At 44.7% G+C, this 19,136-nt stretch overlaps 2 protein-coding genes across 3 annotated transcripts in view; one reads left to right on the forward strand and one right to left on the reverse strand.

The window, feature by feature from the left end:
- Positions 1-19,136, reverse strand: part of LOC146177782 (thiopurine S-methyltransferase-like) — a 172,494-nt gene that overhangs the window by 61,871 nt on the left and 91,487 nt on the right. The window lies entirely within an intron of this gene.
- On the forward strand, positions 9,623-11,121 carry LOC146177783 (uncharacterized). Its single transcript, XM_084580766.1, has 2 exons — positions 9,623-9,672; positions 10,511-11,121. The coding sequence occupies exons 1-2, from the start codon at positions 9,623-9,625 to the stop codon at positions 11,106-11,108; spliced, it is 648 nt and encodes a 215-aa protein (XP_084436892.1). The 3' UTR covers positions 11,109-11,121.

Raw genomic sequence — 19,136 nt, forward strand, 5'->3', positions numbered from 1 at the left:
GCTGCATCCACATGACCCCTGCGCACTTCTTAATCTCATCCGCCCACCTAACTTTCTGCCGCCCCCTGCTACGCTTTCCTTCCCTTGGAATCCAGTTTGTTACCTTCAGCGACCATCGGTTATCCTCTCTTCGCACTACATGTCCTGCCCATGTCCATTTCTTCTTCTTAATTTCCACTAGAATGTCGGTAACTTGAGTTATTTCTCTGACCCACTCTGCACGCTTTCTATCTCTTAATGTTACCCCTACCATTTTTCGTTCCATAGCCCTCTGGGTTGTCCTCAACTTAAGTAGAACTCTCTTGGTTAGCCTCCACGTTTCAGCCCCATAGGTGAGTACAGGCAAGATGCAACTGTTGTATACTTTCCTCTTGAGCGATACCGGTAAGCTGCTAGACATAATCTGCGAGTGCTTGCCAAATGCGCTCCATCCCAATCTTATTCTTCTTGTTATTTCCTTTTCATGGTCCGGATCTGCGGTTAATACCTGTCCTAAGTAGACATATTCGCCTACTACTTCCAGTATTTCGCTACCTAATGTAAACTGCTGTTCCTTCCCGAGGCTGTTGAACATTACCTTAGTCTTCTGCATATTGATTTTCAAGCCTACCTTTCTACTTTTTCTGTCTAGGTCATCAATCATTATTTGCAGTTCATCCCCCGAGTTGCTTAGCAAGGCAATGTCATCAGCAAATCGCAGATTACTGAGGTATTCTCCATCTACCCTTATCCCTAACTGCTCCCATTCCAAGTCTCTGAATACTTCCTCTAAACAAGCTGTGAATAGCACTGGGGAAATTGTGTCTCCTTGCCTAACACCTTTCTTTATGGGAATTTTGTTACTTTCTTTATGCAGAACTATGGTAGCTGTGCAGCCACTATATATATCTTCCAGCACTTTCACGTACGGCTCGTCTACCCCCTGATTTCGCAATGCCTGCATCACCGCCGAGGTTTCAACTGAGTCAAATGCTTTTTCGTAATCAATGAATGCTATGTGTAAGGGCTGGTTATATTCCGAGCATTTTTCTATCACCTGATTGATGGCATGGATATGATCGATAGTAGAGTACCGTTTCCGAAACCCTGCTTGATCCTTTGCTTGATTGCTGTCTAAGGTTGTCCTGATTCTATTAGTGATTACCTTAGTAAATACCTTATACCTAACAGACAGTAAGCTGATTGGTCTGTAATTTTTAAGGTCCTTAGAGTCCCCTTTCTTGTGAATGAGGATAATGTTTGCGTTTTTCCATGGTTTCGGTACCGTCGATGACACCAGGCACTGCGTATACAGGGTGGCCAGTTTTTCTAGCACGATATCCCCCCCGTCCTTCAGCAAATCCGTAGTTATCTGATCCTCTCCAGCTGATTTCCCCCTTTTCATAGTTTTTAGTGCTTTCTTGACCTCGTCCTTCGTCACTGGTGGAACGTCTGACTGTTTTTCCCTACCGCCAATCTCATTACGATCCTGACTACTTTGGCTACTGTGGAGATCTGTATAGAACTCCTCGGCTACTTTGACTATCTTGTCCATATTAGTGATGACGTTGCCCGCCTTGTCCCTTATCGCATACATCTGGTTTTTGCCTATGCCCAATTTCTTCTTTGCCGCTTTAAGGCTTCCCCCGTTTTTTACAGGATGCTCAATTTTGTCCATGTTATACTTCCTTATATCGGCCACCTTGCGCTTATTGATTAGCTTTGATATCTCGGCCAATTCGATCTGGTCTGTTGGATTGGAAGCTTTCATACTCTGGCGTTTCTTAATCAAATCTTTCGCCTCCTTAGACAGCTTACCGGTATCCTCTCTAACTGTCCTACCGCCTACTTTTACCGCGCACTCAGTAATGATATTTCTGAAATTATTGTTCCTTGCCTCTAGGGTAGTGTCGCCATCCTCGGTTAGAGCTGAATACCTATTCTGTAGCGAGATCCTGAACTCTTCTGCCCTCCCCCTCACCGCTAATTCGTTGATGGGTTTCTTTCTTACTAATCTATTGCGTTCCTTCTTCAGATTTAGGCTAATTCGGGACCTCACCATCCTGTGGTCACTGCATCGCACTTTCCCGATTACCTCTACATCCTGCACAATGGCGGGGGTTGAACACATTATGAAGTCGATTTCATTTTTAGTCTCTCCGTTAGGACTCTTCCATGTCCATTTCCGGTTCTTCCGTTTGCTGAAGAAGGTATTCATGATTCGTAAGTTATTGCGCTCTGCAAACTCAACTAGTAACTCCCCCCTGCTATTCCTAGAGCCAATGCCATAGTCACCTACTGCCTTGTCTCCTGCCTGTTTTTTCTCTACCTTGGCATTGAGGTCGCCCATTAGTACAGTATACTGCGTTTTTACTTTTCGCATTGCCGATTCTACATCTTCATAGAAGCTTTCAAATGCCTGGTCATCATAACTACATGTAGGTGCATAGGCCTGTACAACCTTCAGTTTATACCGCTTATTAAGCCTAATTACGATGCCTGCAACCCTCTCATTAATACTATAGAATTCATCTATATTACCCGCTATATACTTATTGACAAGAAAATCTACTCCTAGTTGTCGCGTCTCCGGTAAACCTCGATAACACAGTACATGCCCATCCTTCAGTACAGTATACGCCTCATTCGGCCTCCTAACCTCACTAAGCCCTATGACATCCCATTTCATGCCCTCTAGTTCCTCTAACAGCACTGCTAAACTAGCTTCAATAGCTAGGGTTCTAGCATTAAACGTTGCCAGGGTCAGTTTCCAATGGCGGCCTGTCCAGCGGAGCCAGGCTTTCTTAGCACCCCATGCTGCGTCACAGGTCTGACCGCTGCCGTGGTCAGTTGTTCCGCAGCCGCTGGTGACTGAGGGCCGGGGTTTTATGGAGCTTGTCATAGGAGGTTGTGGCCAATTACTGCACCAGGGTGGCCAACTCCTGTTCTGGTGAGGGAGTGCGTTGCCGGAGGTGTTCATCGGCATCAGGTCGCACCCCAAACCTGTGTATGCAATTCCATCGACACGCGGATTTTTTTTTTTTTTTTAATCCGGTGGAGAATTGCGCGGCACCGGGATTTGAACCCCGGGCCTCTTGCATGCGAGGCGGATGTTCTACCGCTACGCCACCGCTGCCCTGAGATATGAGATGCCAACATGATTTGGGCCATGAACTTCCCTACGTGGTATCTTGGCATGATGCTTTCTTCTGGCGGCCTTCTCGGCTGCACACAGGGAGGACACAGGCCGAGGCAGGACTTCTGCGAGACGTCGAATTCACGACAGTGAGCCGCGCTGCTATTTGCAAGATAAGTTACGGTAGGCTCCACATGCCTCACATGTATTGCCGTTCTTGGGCTTTTATAAAAGCTGAAACGTAAGACACGTCGTACATTGTTGAAATGCCTACGTAAGATACGAAGATGGGAATGCGTGTGTTTGATGCCTGTATTGAGTAGGAATGGGGCACCATTTATACCGATATGAAGTGCTAGGCTGTCCTTACAGCAGTGTTGTTGAAACGTTCAATCATTCATTGTCTGCACGCCCATGAATGTCATCGTCAGCAAAACCTGGCAATGAGCTACTTGATGCGAATCTTCCATTGAGTCAGCAAGGCTGTTAAAGTTTATGAGGCTGTTGAGGTCGACAACGACGAAGAATGTGCTTAACAGCGTGCCATTTTCGGTTATGCTAGTGAAAGGGGCATCTGTTGGAGACATGGCTGCCAGTGCCATGGCATCCCGGTCCGGACAATACACCTCCACAAGGTTAATGGTGAATAACTGCGTAGGCGTGCTGAAGGGCCGCTTCCAGTGCTTGCAAAAATACTAGACGCTCCTCTACCAGCCAGAGCGTGTAGCATGTGCCGTGTTGCATAACATCTTTGGATGTCTTCCTGCCTGCAGACGAGGAGGGTGCTGCTGGCTTGGACAAGAAAGAGTCACATCTGTGTACCGGCTACTTGGAAGTGGGATCACTATTGCCATGCATACCTCTAGGGAAAAGCCATACAGAATCATGTTAGCCTGTTCTACAGAACCTGCCACCACAGCTGGCTGGTACAGCTGCCCATGGTGCTGCAACAGCTGTGGCATCAATCCCAGCACAACTATCGGCTGTGATATACCCCACGTAGCTGACCAACTCATCACAGGCAGCCAAGTGCAGCGCCTTCTCGTTTCATGTCTGTGCCAGAAACCTGTTGTGATAAAGATGAATCCTCTCGAACCATGCGTTCTCGAACCTCATCTGTCAAGTCAAATTTTTCTTCGTACCCCCCCCCCCCCCATTCACTGCTGCTTGCAACCGTGCATGTTGGTGTTTGTGTGTGCGCATGTGTTTGAGTACATAATTAAAGTGTTTCACAACGAGGCAGCAATTGTGATGCCTATCGGAATGGGAAAGTCTCACAGAAGTTTTTTAGAAGCACGTGTATCCATTGTGCCCCTTTATTTTCCTGCAGCGTTTCACACGCTTGAATATGCAGCAGCGAAACCAACTGCCTGCAATAGCACAGGCAGTTATTTGCACGTGCTGGACAATTGTGCTACGCTGAGAAGACACACACGAATAATGTTTTAGAGCCTGTAAGCTGGCACAGTACTCATCGCAGGTCTAACAAACTTTATAAACAAGAAATGAAAGTATTGTGCATAAAACTGCGACTCAGAGGCATGGCACAAAAGAATAGTTGCTTAATGATTACAGGCTTGCATAGTAGTTGTCATATGTTTGGCACATTTCAGAAGCAGGAAACAAAGTATGGCACTTAACACTGCAGAAACATGACACAAGTAGTGCTATGTACAATGTTTGCATAGGGTAGTCTCCATTAGTGAACCTTTCAGGACTACAGGCCTGCATATACTGTTAGGACGCATAGAAAGCATTTGCTTAATGCTAAACAGTGTAAAGCTGACAAATTGAATGCATAATATTGGGAGTTTTAGTGCTCACAGTGAATGTAGCGTAAGCAGAAAATTCCATAGGTATACAAACTGGTGCAAAACATCACATATGCATCAAGTAAATGGTGTGTGGGCAGAAGGTATCGCTCAAAAATGAAGCAACTCAGTCATGAGAACAAAGAAAAAAAATGCAGAGCACACTACAATGAAAGCTACATTGAAAGCCCTGTCACGGTGGCACGGCAGTGAATGAAGGCTTCGGGTTCAGTCACGGCAGGGGTGGAAGCATTCCCATGATCATGTTCTTTACTAAACTATCCAGCTACATACAAACAGATGATCATGCAAGGACAGAGTTTCATTTTGGCCTACACTACATGCTTCACAGTCGTCTTGTACTTTCTAAAGAGAAACCAATAGAATCACGGAGCCTGCACGTTGCACTTCAAGAACTTTTCTCATCGATACTAGTAAACGCCGACCGAAAACACCTTCGCAAGTTGTCTTTGTCCGTGTTTCCGGCTGTATAAGCTGCACCTCTCATATATTGGGACAATCAACTAAACATTTCGTTCATAAAATGCATCTGAATTTATACATTCAAACAAGCAAATTTTAGGTTAAATGCTTTAGACACCACTAGGAAATAATCCGTGTCTGAGCACCCATTCCATACGTGGCGCAAAATTATGGGAAAAGGGCATTAGTCAGGAACAAAACAAAAAATCTTGCACTGGCCGAGCAGCAACATAGTTCTTACACTAAGCCTTTATAGGCTTCAAGACCATCCCGAAGATATACCACAAGGTTCTCCAATTTCTGGTGGCAGCTCTGCTGACACAATCGCTGCGCACCGCTGCTGTGAGAGTCTTTGTGCTCGGCCATCGTCGTTCTCGTGCGCTCAGTCGCATTACACGTAGGTACCGAAAGCTCACATTTACTAGCTAACAAACAGGGCCGCAAATGGTAATTTTGAAAAGTGAGTCGGTCGACTCTTCCTTTGAATGGCAGTGGAGGAGGACGGCATATGTCTTCATCTTTCCCTATTTAGTGCAACTAAGGCATGGGGCCAGTGAGACAACGAAAGGTTTCATAATCGCGCAAGTTTTTAACGCTGTAAGTTCACGAAATGATCAGGTGGAACGGTTTGAGAAACAAATGAAAACGTATATAAGAGTAACCGTTGCAGGGAAAGCAGTAAGAAAAGATTTGTAATAACACCACGTCTTAAACTCTAGAAAATCGATAATATTTTAGCTTCAGTGGTGGAGACCATAAGTACCTCAAGTTCACGTCCTTTTTGGCATTTTTCAGTGTAAACGTATAAAAAGCATGGTTCCTATGATTAGAGCGTCTCAGTGCGGCAGCAAATCAGTAAGAGTATCTTTACGTGTATGTTTATTTTTTCGCGTAAATAAAACGTCCATCGCCTCCACGAAAACGTTTACCATTGAGCGCGGCTAAATGGTCGGGCAGTAGGCTATAGTCATGCGGTGACTGTTGCCGGCAATCAAGTCAAAAGTCCGGAGAACCTACCAAATTGGCATAAATAAGGTGAGAATCTAGTTTCCAGCAACGCATGTCTTAGGAAATATGACGCACGACCGGTGAAATCTCAGACATTACCTGACAGAGGGTTGAAAATAGGTGACACAGTCTGGCTACATATATTGTTAGCACGACATCTAAAGCCTCACAGAAAATGTTATCAGGCACTTCTTTAGGCTCGACACCTGATTGAGTAATCATACTAGATGGTTTCGCAGCCTTGGTAGAGCAGCAAGCGGCATTTAGGTACAGCCGTCACGTTTTCGACAACAATTACGAACACAGAGGTCAGCAAAATGTGCAGTACAGTAACATTCAAACAAAAAAAAAACAGTAACTCCAATTAATGACCGCTTCAAAACTGGCTCCTTTGCTGGTTTAATGAAGACGAGAGAAGACCATTTCGCTCCGAAATTGTGTTTAAAAGGGCCTTCTTCACCAAATATGAAGAAGCAATATTTATTGGCGCATGAGCTCTCACTAAGCGACCACAAAAAGATATTATGTGTAAGTGTTTATTTGTGCTAGTTGAATGAACCAGTGTCAGATGCGTTAAGCGAAGATGACAACGTTCTTCTTTTACAGCGCGTTGCACAGGCACGTTGTAGAATGCGCTTTTTCCAGCGAAACCACGATATCCTCGGAGCTGAAATTTCGCGCGCAAACGGAATGTTGTCGAAGCATTTTTAACACTAAATTTGTTTGGGGCACTTGCTTGATTCAGTTTTAAAAAGGCCAAATGTTGTTAAGGTATGCGGTGGCGGCGAAGCCGAAGAAACTACTATCCCAAGCTAACATCGGTGGCCCCACCTCGTGCAACAACCTTCAGTCGTCTATCGTTGTTCTGTACCAGAGTTGCTGGAAATAGCACAAGATGGCGCCTGTGGTGGTAGCGCTGGAACAGCTGCACTTTTGCATCGCCGCCGCCGCATATGATGAGAACACCTAACTTCTGAACGAATGAATCAAGTAACCCCAAAAAAATGATATTAAAAATACTAACGGCAAAATGAGACATTTCTGCGAGAAATGTGAGCGCCGATGATTCCACTGTTTAACTGGAAGAGACGTTCTACTGCGCGCCGATGGTTGTACAACGCGCAGTATTGTCGCCATTTCATTAATCTCTCTTCAATGACGCTCACGAATACGAATGCCCCTGGGCGGGGCATGTCAGTGGCAAACTGTTACCCGTGTGACACGCATGACTTGTATTTTGTAGCGAAAGCTACATTACTGTAGGTGTTCAAGCCGTCGGCGTTGCACCGTGCCAGGAGCTGCCAACTTGGGTCTCACGTTTCACTTGGGATGGCTATGTCAGAATCAGCCTGTCAGGACCATGGTATTCACGTCACCCTTACAGGCCACTAATGCATGTTCATACGGCTTGGTTAAAGCGGTGCTTTATATGTGGGCTGGTAGCCAACGCTATCGCGTCATAACCTTAAAGCCGTAGCTTAAGTGTTTCTCATATTTAGATGCAATAAACGCTTTTACCGCCACCACCTAAAACGCCGGTGAAAATTGATGCGCTCAACTGAACGCTGGTTGCGTTTGATGCAATGCTCGGTCGCCCGCAGCCAAAGCGTTTGCTCCACACTCGGTTTAGCAGCGCTGAACCCGCGCAATGTTTTAGGGAGGGATACATGTGAATATTACCGAGATATCACGTAACTTGAGGTAGTTGACCTGATCAAGCACAATAACGACCTCTGTAGTGCGGCAATAGCTTATGCGACAAACCGATCTTGCGGGGGATCGTCTACAGCCATAATAAGTCATCGGGTAGATAGCAGGCATCCTGCTGCCCGTGGTTGTAGTGCTTCTTGAGCTATCCTGCGAGGCCAGAGGGCGTTGGCGAAAGGGTGCTGGAAACAAGGCTCGTGTCAGTAGAGAACAGCAAGTTAGTTTTTAGATAACTATGACGCGCACAAGCATACAGGAGGAAAAATGAGCTATAAGGTGCTGTTTCATGCCTCAAGCTGTGAAAGACATATACAATGAAAAGAAACACGTCGTCCCAGTTCTGATGACGAGTCGAATACAGCAAGCAATGTTGTCTGTGTCCGGTTGGTATTGTTCAACGACGCCATCAGCCTGGCGGTGGTGCTGTGCTAACTAACGTAAATGCAAGAATAAATGCGCAGGAGCAGGTCCACCACATCTGCCGGAAACTGGCAGCCACAATAACTAACGAGGACCCATGAAGGTCATGACGAAGATGACAGCATTATGAAGAAAGGGATCTCAGCTTTGTTGGGGGAAGGAATGGTGGAAGATTTATTGTCATTTGGGGGGTTAACCCACATCACAACGTAGCTATTTTCTTTGGGTGAGAGGAGAAACAGTTCTAAGGGATCAGCAGTAGCTTGCTGAAAACGGGAGCTCATTGTTGTCACCGGACACAAGCGGCCCGCTAGCCGTTGTTGTAAACTTGAACTGCAATCACTGCACACAGGAGGTCACGTAACGCTGACTACTGCGACATATATTTGGCAAGTAAAGAGGTTCCCTAATGTGGGTAAGGTATCTGGTAAACCGCAAGTGCCCAGCCAGGAGGTCATCATGCATTCCTTGTGGAATAGATCAATAAAAGCTTAGCCCTAACGACAATGCGGAAGTGCGGAGGGCTAGACGAGTAATTCGTTCGGCAAAGCAAACGGTCGCAAATGCAGAAACGTTTCGCAAAGGTCTAATCACGAGCTTCTACCGAAAGCGGTACATTGATCTGATGACTGCGTTGTTCTGTCCGAAACGTTGCAAGGTCCGGAAACAACAAATGGCGGCAAGATAGCTCTCAAGGTAGTCTTCATCACGAGTATTTTTGAGGGGCGACCACGATGATTCGGCTTCCATGTTTTGGCAATCAATTTTTTGAGACAAGGCGTAATGACGAACGGGCCAACCCTTCCCAGAGATCGCGCCGTTTCCAAAGTCGGACGGAGATAACTGCTAATTATGTAGGTAAAGGTACGAACGAAACCGTTCAGTCCCGAAAGCATCGTCGAGACTATTGCGCTGTAATGGTGTATTTGCGTTCCGATTTGTTGACGGTAGGCTTCCGTATTCGAGAAAATGTTGATTTCCTTCGTGGCATTTATGACTACGGCCGCCACATCAATGCTTCTGACATCAGTATCGAGTTTATACAGGCTGTTGGGCAGAAATCGAGAAATGACGCAGTATGAGCCTTGAGGTGAAAGAAGCCCAGCTGCCTGGATCACCCAGTTCAGGGTGATCCAGGCAGCTGGGCACAGCGCACAGGACCTAAAAACTTTTACTACGGTTTCGCAGATACCTGACCAATCTTTTCGTCTGAGGATATATCTGCACATCGAAGACGATACTTGAGCGACGGAGCAGGACCACTTCTTCAACACGTGTGCTGCGCAGATTTTCCCTGGACGACAGAATTCTGCGCAGTCAACGAGAGGATAAAAGAGCGACGCGACCATCCCCGCGCCACAGTTCAGGGTGATCCAGGCAGCTGGGCACAGCGCACAGGACCTAAAAACTTTTACTACGGTTTCGCAGATACCTGGCCAATCTTTTCGTCTGAGGATATATCTGCACATCGAAGACGATACCTAAGCGACGGAGCAGGACTACTTCTTCAACACGTGTGCTGCGCAGATTTTCCCTGGACGACAGAATTCTGCGCACTCAACGAGAGAATAAAAGAGCGACGCGACCATCCCCGCGCCACAGTTCAGGGTGATCCAGGCAGCTGGGCACAGCGCACAGGACCTAAAAACTTTTACTACGGTTTCGCAGGTACGTGCAGCGTTTAGCTGCTTCATGTATTTTTGATATACAGCTCCTGGATTACCCTGCATCTGTCTCTGTAAAATGGATGAGGGAACGAATCTGTTATCTGCCCTTGGTGATGCATTGGCCGAAAAACCGCCGACAACGATAAAAGAACTTGCCAAAACTTTAGTCGAAATGACTACGCGACTAGAAACAGTAACGACTTGTATTAGAGCTGATATCAAAGCTGTTGCACTAGATCATAAAACTTCGCTTTCTGACATACAAGAAGTGAAACAATCCATGGATTTCATGAATGCAGCTTTCGAAATTTTAAAGACGATGTACAGAGTGTCTGTCAGGAAATAAATACAATCAAGAAAGAGCAGGCGGAATGCAAAGAGGAGGCCCAAGAGCTGCGCAAAGAACTAAAAGAAGTGAGGAAAGAGCTAATAGAGTTGAAGCAGTACAGCCGAAGGAACAATCTTGAGATAAAAGGCGTTCCACCAGTGCCAAATGAATCGCTGCGCACTATGATGCTAAAGATAGCCGAAACCCTTGAGGAAAAACTTCAAACTGAAGACATTGATATCATACACCGAGTGCCGACTAAACAGAAAAACCAGGCAAACATAATCGTGCGATTCATGTCAAGGGAAGTTCGTGATCGCATTATTCTCAAAGCTAAGAAACAGAGGCTGACAACTGCTATCTTGGGATTCGAGACGGATGATCCAGTTTATATAAATGAGCATCTGTGCCCAGAATATAAACTCTTGCTCGGCAAAGCAATCAAGACAAAACGTGAGAAGAACTGGCAATTCGCCTGGGTGTCGCAGGGCAAGATATTGATGAGGAAGGCTGAGAAGTCTAAGGTGCTCCACGTAACATGCGAGGAAGACCTGACTAAGGTTAACTAAGTGAATATTTAATGTTCGGTACCGTTCTCTACCGTAATGAGCTTTTCGATAAGTGAAGTAAATGACGAATTTAACATGAGACCATGTCTTTATCTTGTTCACTGCAACATCCGCAGCGTCCACAAAAACTGGGATTTGTTTTCAGTATTTTTATCTCGACACAGTTTTAAGTTCGAATTCATTGCCCTCTCGGAAACATGGTTACGTAAAAACGAACATTTTTCTGTCCCAGGATATAACTTTATTACTAGCTCTAGGGACACCCTCTTCTCGAGGAGGGGGTGTTGCACTGCTGATAAAATCTGACCTTGAATTTAAAATCATTACAGAATTAGTTGGTAATAATTCTACTATTGAGTATCTTTTCATTAAATTACATTCAAATGTAACAATTGGAGTGGTCTATAGACCACCAAGTTCTAGTTTGCCGATATTTTTCGACGAAATGGAAAGCGTGTTTACGTCCTTAGGTAATAGTAACAATTGTCCGGTGATAATAACAGGTGACTTTAGTATTAATGTTAATAATGAAGCACATAATGAATATTTGCACTTACTAGACTCCTTTAACTTCAAAAACACAATACTGGAACCCACCAGGATAACATCTACAACTGCTACAATATTAGATAATATTTTATGCTATATCGAAAATATTACATCAGGTGTATATGATACAATGATTACTGACCATTCTCCAGTATTTGCACTTTATCATAGGGTACAACAACGTACTAATCACTTGCGTTCCAAGACCACCCGACTTAATAACGTTTTGCTAAAAAGAAAACTGCAGCTACTGAATCCAGAGAGTATATTTGATGCTGATGTGCACTCAGAGTGTGCCAATTTTGTAAATGTATTGAATACTACAATATCTGAATGCACAATTTCTTATCAAAGAAAATACGACAGGCCTCTTAATCCTTGGATGACCGAGACGATACTGAAAGCAATAAAAGAAAAGGATACTTGGTACAGTAAGTGGAAGAAGCAGAAAGAGAATGTGTATTATTTGCAGCAATTTCGCATTGCTCGAAACTCAGTGCTGTCCATGATAAGAAGGAGGAAAAAAGAATATAACACGTCGCTTATTGAACGAGCTAATGGGAACACTAAACGAATATGGAATGTTCTAAATGATGTAATTGGCAAGCCTCCTACAAAGTACGTTTATCCCGATGTAGTGAATAACGACACAGCATTGAGATTTAATGCATAATTTACCAGCATAGGCCCACAGCTGGCACCACATATACCACTTGCTCCATGGATGTTGCATTCGGGACCTGCCAATAGTACCTTTACATTAACTGCACTAACACTTGATACAATTACTGAAATAATTGGAAGCTTGAGTAGCGCCAAAGCTACAGGGCCACACGGGATACCAGTGAAAGTTGTGAAAGATAATGTTGAGATTGTTGCACCCCTTTTGCTCCATATATTCAATCACTGAATAGAGAAAAGTATTTATCCCGACATACTGAAAATAGCAAAAGTCATCCCTGTATATAAAAACGATGATAACAATGATCCAAGCAGCTATCGTCCAATATCGGTGCTTAGTGTAATAAATACTATATTTGAAAAAGCTATAGCATTACAAGTACGCCATTATTTGAAAGAAAATAATATTGTTTCTCTATGTCAGCATGGCTTCCGATCTAATAGATCTACATCCACAGCGGTTCTCGAACTTACACAGTCTATATATACATCTTTACACAATAATGAAATTCCGGTTGTATTGTTTCTTGATTTAAAAAAAGCTTTCGATACTGTTAGTTACTCTATTCTGTTGAAAAAGCTTGAACACTACGGATTCCTCGGGTCTACACTTGACTTTTTTGCTAGTTATCTCTCAAACAGGAAGCAATACGTTTATCTTGATGGTTTTTCCTCCCCCCTTCAAACAGTTGAAACAGGCGTTCCCCAGGGTTCTGTACTAGGCCCTATTTTGTTCTCTCTATATATTATTGATTTCCCTCAGATTTTATCTTCATCTAAGGCTGTTATATACGCTGATGACACAGCAGTAATATTTTCAGGCAAGTTACTTTTAGAATTGGAAGCAGTAATTAATTCTGAAGCATGTCGAATAAACGAATGGTTTAACTGCAATAAACTCACGCTAAATAAATCAAAAACAAAATTTGTTATATTTCGTCCCAGAAATAAGTTCTTTAATTCTTCTAGCGTCAATATTTTAATTGATGGAGCAGCCTTGGCCGAGACAGAATCAATAAAATATTTAGGTATTACAATTGACAACCAGTTGAACTTTAAAGAACACATTACAAATCTGCGTTCGAAACTTGCTTCAGCTTGTTATATTCTTTTTCGAACACGATTATATTTCTGTACCCGTATATTAAAAATGGTTTACTTTGCCATATTTCATTCTCACCTTATCTATTGCAGCGAGTCTTGGGCATTCACATTTAAGACATACTTAGATCCCATCATTCGTCTTCAAAAAAGAGCCATACGCATAATGACCTTCTCGCACTGGCATTCATCTACACCTTTATTGTTCTCAGAGCTACATATACTCCCTTTTACTCTTGCGTCGGAAATGAAAGTTTGCTGTGTAGTAAATGCCATTCTCCTGAATACTCACCCTTTACCAATTACAATATTTGTTACACCCAACAGGAACACCAGAAATGCAAGCAATATAAACTTTAACCTTCCTATCACAAAAAAACTTTTACGGCCAGCGCCTAATACAATATGTCGGTGTAAAAATATGGAACAATATTCCACTTGAAATTAAAATGGCAAATATCTTTTTATTTTCCATCAAAAGATTTTATTTTGACAGAATTATATTATTATAACACTACATAAAAGAGATAAGAAACGCTTACATTTCTGGCGCTACCAAATGTGTATGTCTTGGTTGCATTCATTTTCTTCACATGGGGAACTGCATTCTGAGATCTCTCAATTATGCAAGTCGCCTAAAATAAATTTGTGTATTTGCATGCCTGCTTTTCATTTCTTTGCTGTTATGTGCTCATTGATTGTTACGTTTGCTTGTGTATAAGCCTGAAAACATTTGTTAAATGTCCTTTAGCGTGTCTCCACTGCTGTGTATATGTATGTATGTATGTATGTATGTACGGGCCTAAACTAGCTTCGGCTATTGGCCTAACATTTTTTTGCAATTTCTATATTTATTGAAATAAAAATGATTGATTGATTGATTGATAAACCTTATCTGTCGATGCACTCAATCCCATTGAGGAGTGTATTTTTAAAGCATATCTTTTTCTAGGAGGTATGAGTTGGTAGGCGGAGCCAGAAAACTGGGGGATAGCAAAGGGACACAGAGGTTCGATAATTGCTGAATATTTCCTTGTTGCAGCATGTGAAGAACCTGTTCAGGAATTATCCTACGTCGGAGGGAGATACAGGGCATGCCATCTGTCTGTTCGTGTGTGAAGACCCGGTACCCGAGACCCGAGAAGGCCGAATTGGTAGCAGTTGATGTAAGGCCGCGGTGGCCCTTTCTTCAATGCTTCGGCGCGCGCGCCGCAGAAAATGGCGATGGAATGTTCTACAAGCTTCGAGAACGCGACGCGACCGATTACGCAATCTCGGCCACCGCGCTGCGCCTCCTTGCCCTCGTCGTCATGGGCGGAGTCACACCTGCATTCCCCCGCACGGTCCCGGCCCCCCTCCTCGCTTCGCGCGGGAGGGCCGCGCGTGCTATGTTCGAGTAAATTCGAGACCTCTCCAGAGGGCCAAGGGGGGGAGGCATAGCTTTGGCAGCGCTAAGCTGTTTTCCGTTCCTCCTCCGCGCCTAGAAGCTTCTGTGCTGGCTATTTAAGAGCGCGCCGCGACCATCGACGGTTCTGGTTCTTGAGCTGAGTCTAGTCAACGACGAAGACAGCATAGCAGGCAGGCCCCTACTGAGAAGTCGTAAAACGAGCGATGCGCTCAGTTTGCAGCTAGTCTCTCGCGCAGTCTCGTTTGTAAAGTGTGATGTCTCACTGCCTCGTGTGAATAAGTTTTCTGTACCCCGTGCTTCGTGTTCTTCTTATATAAAGTTAACTTTCGTTTCGTTACTGCAAGTTCGTCGTCCTACGTCTCATTGTGTGCGAACTGCACGTCGCCTGCCGAATCGAGGAGCACCTTGGAGAGGTGCGGAAGATTTGAAGAAAAAGACAAGAAGAACCTGACGTTTACTGTAGATCTCGAGCGATGTCTAACATCTCCACATGCTTCAAAAATCATCCATTAATACTCGGCTGTCGATCGTAGCCTAGACGGGGATTTCGTTATTATAGTCGTGAATTGGGACTCGGTGAATCATGTTGTGTAGTTGGACGCGTAATGCTAACTCAATGCGGCGGCTGGCCCAGAAAGGCATTCTTCAAAGCTGTCGAGTTTCAAATTGTGTGTCAATACGGAAGGTTTGCTGGAACGTTTAGCAGTATAAAGCTTGGCATGGTCATCGTTCATTCTAACCGCGCTGCAGTGAGCCAGAGCACTTTTCACTGCACCGAAAATAAGATGCGGGTTCCACCACAGCGTCGCAAGGATTGGCCTTCTGCTCCCGAGGGCTCAGCTGGGACCAAGAAGGCAGATATCGCTGGAAGTTCAAGGACCTCGCGATCACTTTTGATTGAGGGATGGCCAAAGACTAATAGCGATTCAATGATATTATCCCAACACGGCCGAAGTCGAGAGTAGCAGCGTGCTGTTGCAAATGTTCAACACGCCGGATAATGTACGTACTCAAAGTGAGCGAACTTCATCACTTCAATTCAGGACACGCTGTCAGCGTTCGGCACATTTGAAGAACAAATGCGAAGTGAATCATGTGCTTCTCCCCAATTTCATGAATTAAGACATCACTGTCCGAATTGAACAGCTTTATGAGCGAGGTAGGCCTTAACATCTACCCACTATGGACAATGTAGCACCAGTGTCTACTAAGGACATAATGCAACTGCTGTCAATAACCCTGCCAGGTGATTCGTTAAGACAACGACCGGTAGATGAATTGGCAACCTCGATGGAGTCGCGACCGAACATCCCTCCTCCGCGCCCTTTAGTTTCCTAGTGGCGAGGTAGGATGACGTGGAGATGGCGCACGTCGGGAGCTAGTGAGCCCGCAGAGGGTGTCAGGTGCTGGTCAGAAGCTGAAAATTCCATTCGGAGCTGCGGTAGGCTCATGAAAGACATGAAACAATTCTGTCATGGACTTCCGCACTAACGCAAGGCCGAGATTTGGCCTATTGGGGCTTGTAGCATGGAATATAGCTCCGGCGGCGGCAGAACCTTGAAGGGTTTTCCAAGCATATTCCAGCTGGTACGGGCTGGAAAATGTTGAGTGCGCTCAAGACAATAATCCTCGAAGAGAGTGTACAGCGACCATCACCATAATCCACAACGCCACGCCGCAGCAGTAGGAGGCTGCGCTGCCCAGCTGGAATTTAGGAAGGCCAGTGTTGGCGTGTTGAATGCGCCTTTCGGGCAGCAAACGCCGTGGGAATTTTCGAAGGAGGACCCAACCATAAGAACTGTCTGACGAGTTTTCGCAGTTAAACTTCTCTCGCTCTCTCTAGATACTAGAGTAGTTGCGGAAGGCATGAGACGTTCTAATCGGAACTGATAAGTAGACAACTGTCGTAGCAGAGGTTCCGGCATACACATTGAGTAGTGTGAACAGCAGAACTCAACGAGAGGAGAGCTTCGGTGAATAGCGTTCCTACGGAACTTCACTGCGGTCCACATCTTGATGCTGGAGGGTACATAGAAGACGATTAGTCTATTCATGTAGAGAATATTTCTAGGCACATCAAAATCCAATGTAGCCTGAATGTTAACATTGGAGTCTAATTTTTCTTCGGCAATCAGAAGAGTATATACGCCATTCGCGATGCCATTCATGAAATATCCGAATCCGTCTTCTTCGGACATGGGATGATTTACAGCTTTGCAGTGCTTCAGCACCTTCTCAGTGCACTTCGACCTGATAAATTGCGCACTCGAGCTCGCTGGAAGGTAGGCATTTTTGCTTTGCTGTGGAGAATGTTTGAAATATCTTCCTCGAAGCGATCCCAGCTCGTGAACGACGCTTTATATTTCTCAAACTATCTCGCGCGGTGCCAATCAAACACAATATTACTTCCAACGAATGTACCTGCTCAACCGATGGCCACTAATCAAGGTCTTCCCCAGCCTTCCCAGAAGAAATGGGCCTCTCTTCGCCGTAGGGCTACCAAGCGCCAGCCGCTGGCTCTGGCTGCCGGGCGTCGTCTTCGTGGATCACTGTGACGGGAAAAGGTGGGAGTCCAACAGACTTTGGCTCCAGCGAGGTCTAGAACGTTCCGTGGTTATCTACCGGGCAGTTTCCGCTTGACTGTTAGAGGTTTATTTATAGTCTTGAATTAACCTGAGGTTAGTGCCTTAGAGCGAGGTATGTGAGCGCCTTCTTTTTCTTCATGACCTTTTGAAACATAGCATACACCCACATGGCAGATTAGCCAAGGTGTAGCGGCATATACATTGCAAATTCTACCGGCGATTGTGACAAAATGACAGCTGTAATACGTAATTTTGAAAAAAAAAAGAAAGCTTCTTTTTTATGTTTCCTACTTTGTCGCCTCTTCAGCGTAGCGTGGAAGTATTAACTTTTAAACATTACTTCCGACGTAGCCCTGGGCCTGAAGACATGCACAAGATTTGCAAGTGAGAAATTGTTTTATACTTCCCCGTAGTAAACTATGGTTATTGCCGGCTCACTCAAGTCTTTGGTTTTCGTTTGTAATGTACAACCTCTTTTACGGAGATTCTTCTAGTCGAAACAAAGCATCAGCAGATACACTTAGTGCAATCTACATGCATAAATGAAATAGCTCGCTCGTGCTATGCAATGCCAAAAACTCGCTTCCCACTCTTCTTAATGAGCACAGCACAAAGTTACCGCCAGCACGGGGACCCTTTGTAGCCTCTCACCTTCACTGACGGCTCCCTATTCGAGCAGTCTCATACTTTGTCAGCACAATGTTCTTTCCTCATCCATTGAAATGTCCGCTATGCTAAGGACACACAGTAAGGTGAGATAATTAAAACATAAGATGACTAAGGCGTCCGTGGATATGTTCTCGTTTTCAAACATTATCGTAAACTGGGCTCGTTCGTGACTAGCAGGTGTGTACTAAATGGAAAGCGATATGATGACACCACTGAGTAGGCTGAATGAAGAATGATTTGCCGCTCGATTTTGGAGCGCATATAAAAACTTTGTGTGACATGCCGTTCAATTATAGATGCTGCACAAGATAATGGTGCACCATAGGCGATTGGGAAGGTTGCTGCCACTGGAAAATCTACCGTGCAAGCCTTCGTACCAATCGAAGCTTCATGCAGCGCTAATCATCGAGTGTTGACAAAAAGGCCAAGCGGATTTTCCCGTAATGCGCCTATAAGGCTTTCGCCTTCATACTTAGGGGAGGGCGGCCCATATAGAAATGCAAGCTACGTTAAGAGAAAAGTAGTACAAAAATATTTCGTGGCTATTTTTCACGCATGCAATGCTGCGACAGCAAGTAGAATTTGGAAAATGCTCTGATGTTCAAAAAGGATGTACTAACATGAGAAAGTTTAGAAACGGCACATTTTCTCTAATTGATTAAAATTATGTAACCAACCTTTATCTATTTTGCGGTATACATCGCTCTGAAGAGCAGTAGACGGAATTTACTTGGGAGAAAAGGAGGCCCTTACATAACGTGATGAATGAAGAAATCACTGATCTCGAACAGTGGACGTTTCTTCCCCACTGCGCTCATCCGTCGCCTTCATGTAGCAAACCTCCGATCGAGTTCCTTGCGCTCCACTGTGGTATTTTAAATGGAGCGGTCCAAATTGAGCATGCTGCTGCCGATAACTGCCGCGTTCCCGCTATTTAGCTTTTGCAATTCTTCTTGTAGCGCCCTTAAACGTGCCTGTGCTGCTTTCAAAGTTAATCTTCTATCGATTCCAGGTTCCTGTGCTCCACCTAGTTTT

Source organism: Amblyomma maculatum, chromosome 10, assembly GCF_055883805.1.
Source record: "Amblyomma maculatum isolate TAMU_Amacu chromosome 10, ASM5588380v1, whole genome shotgun sequence".
NCBI classification, from domain to species: domain Eukaryota; kingdom Metazoa; phylum Arthropoda; class Arachnida; order Ixodida; family Ixodidae; genus Amblyomma; species Amblyomma maculatum.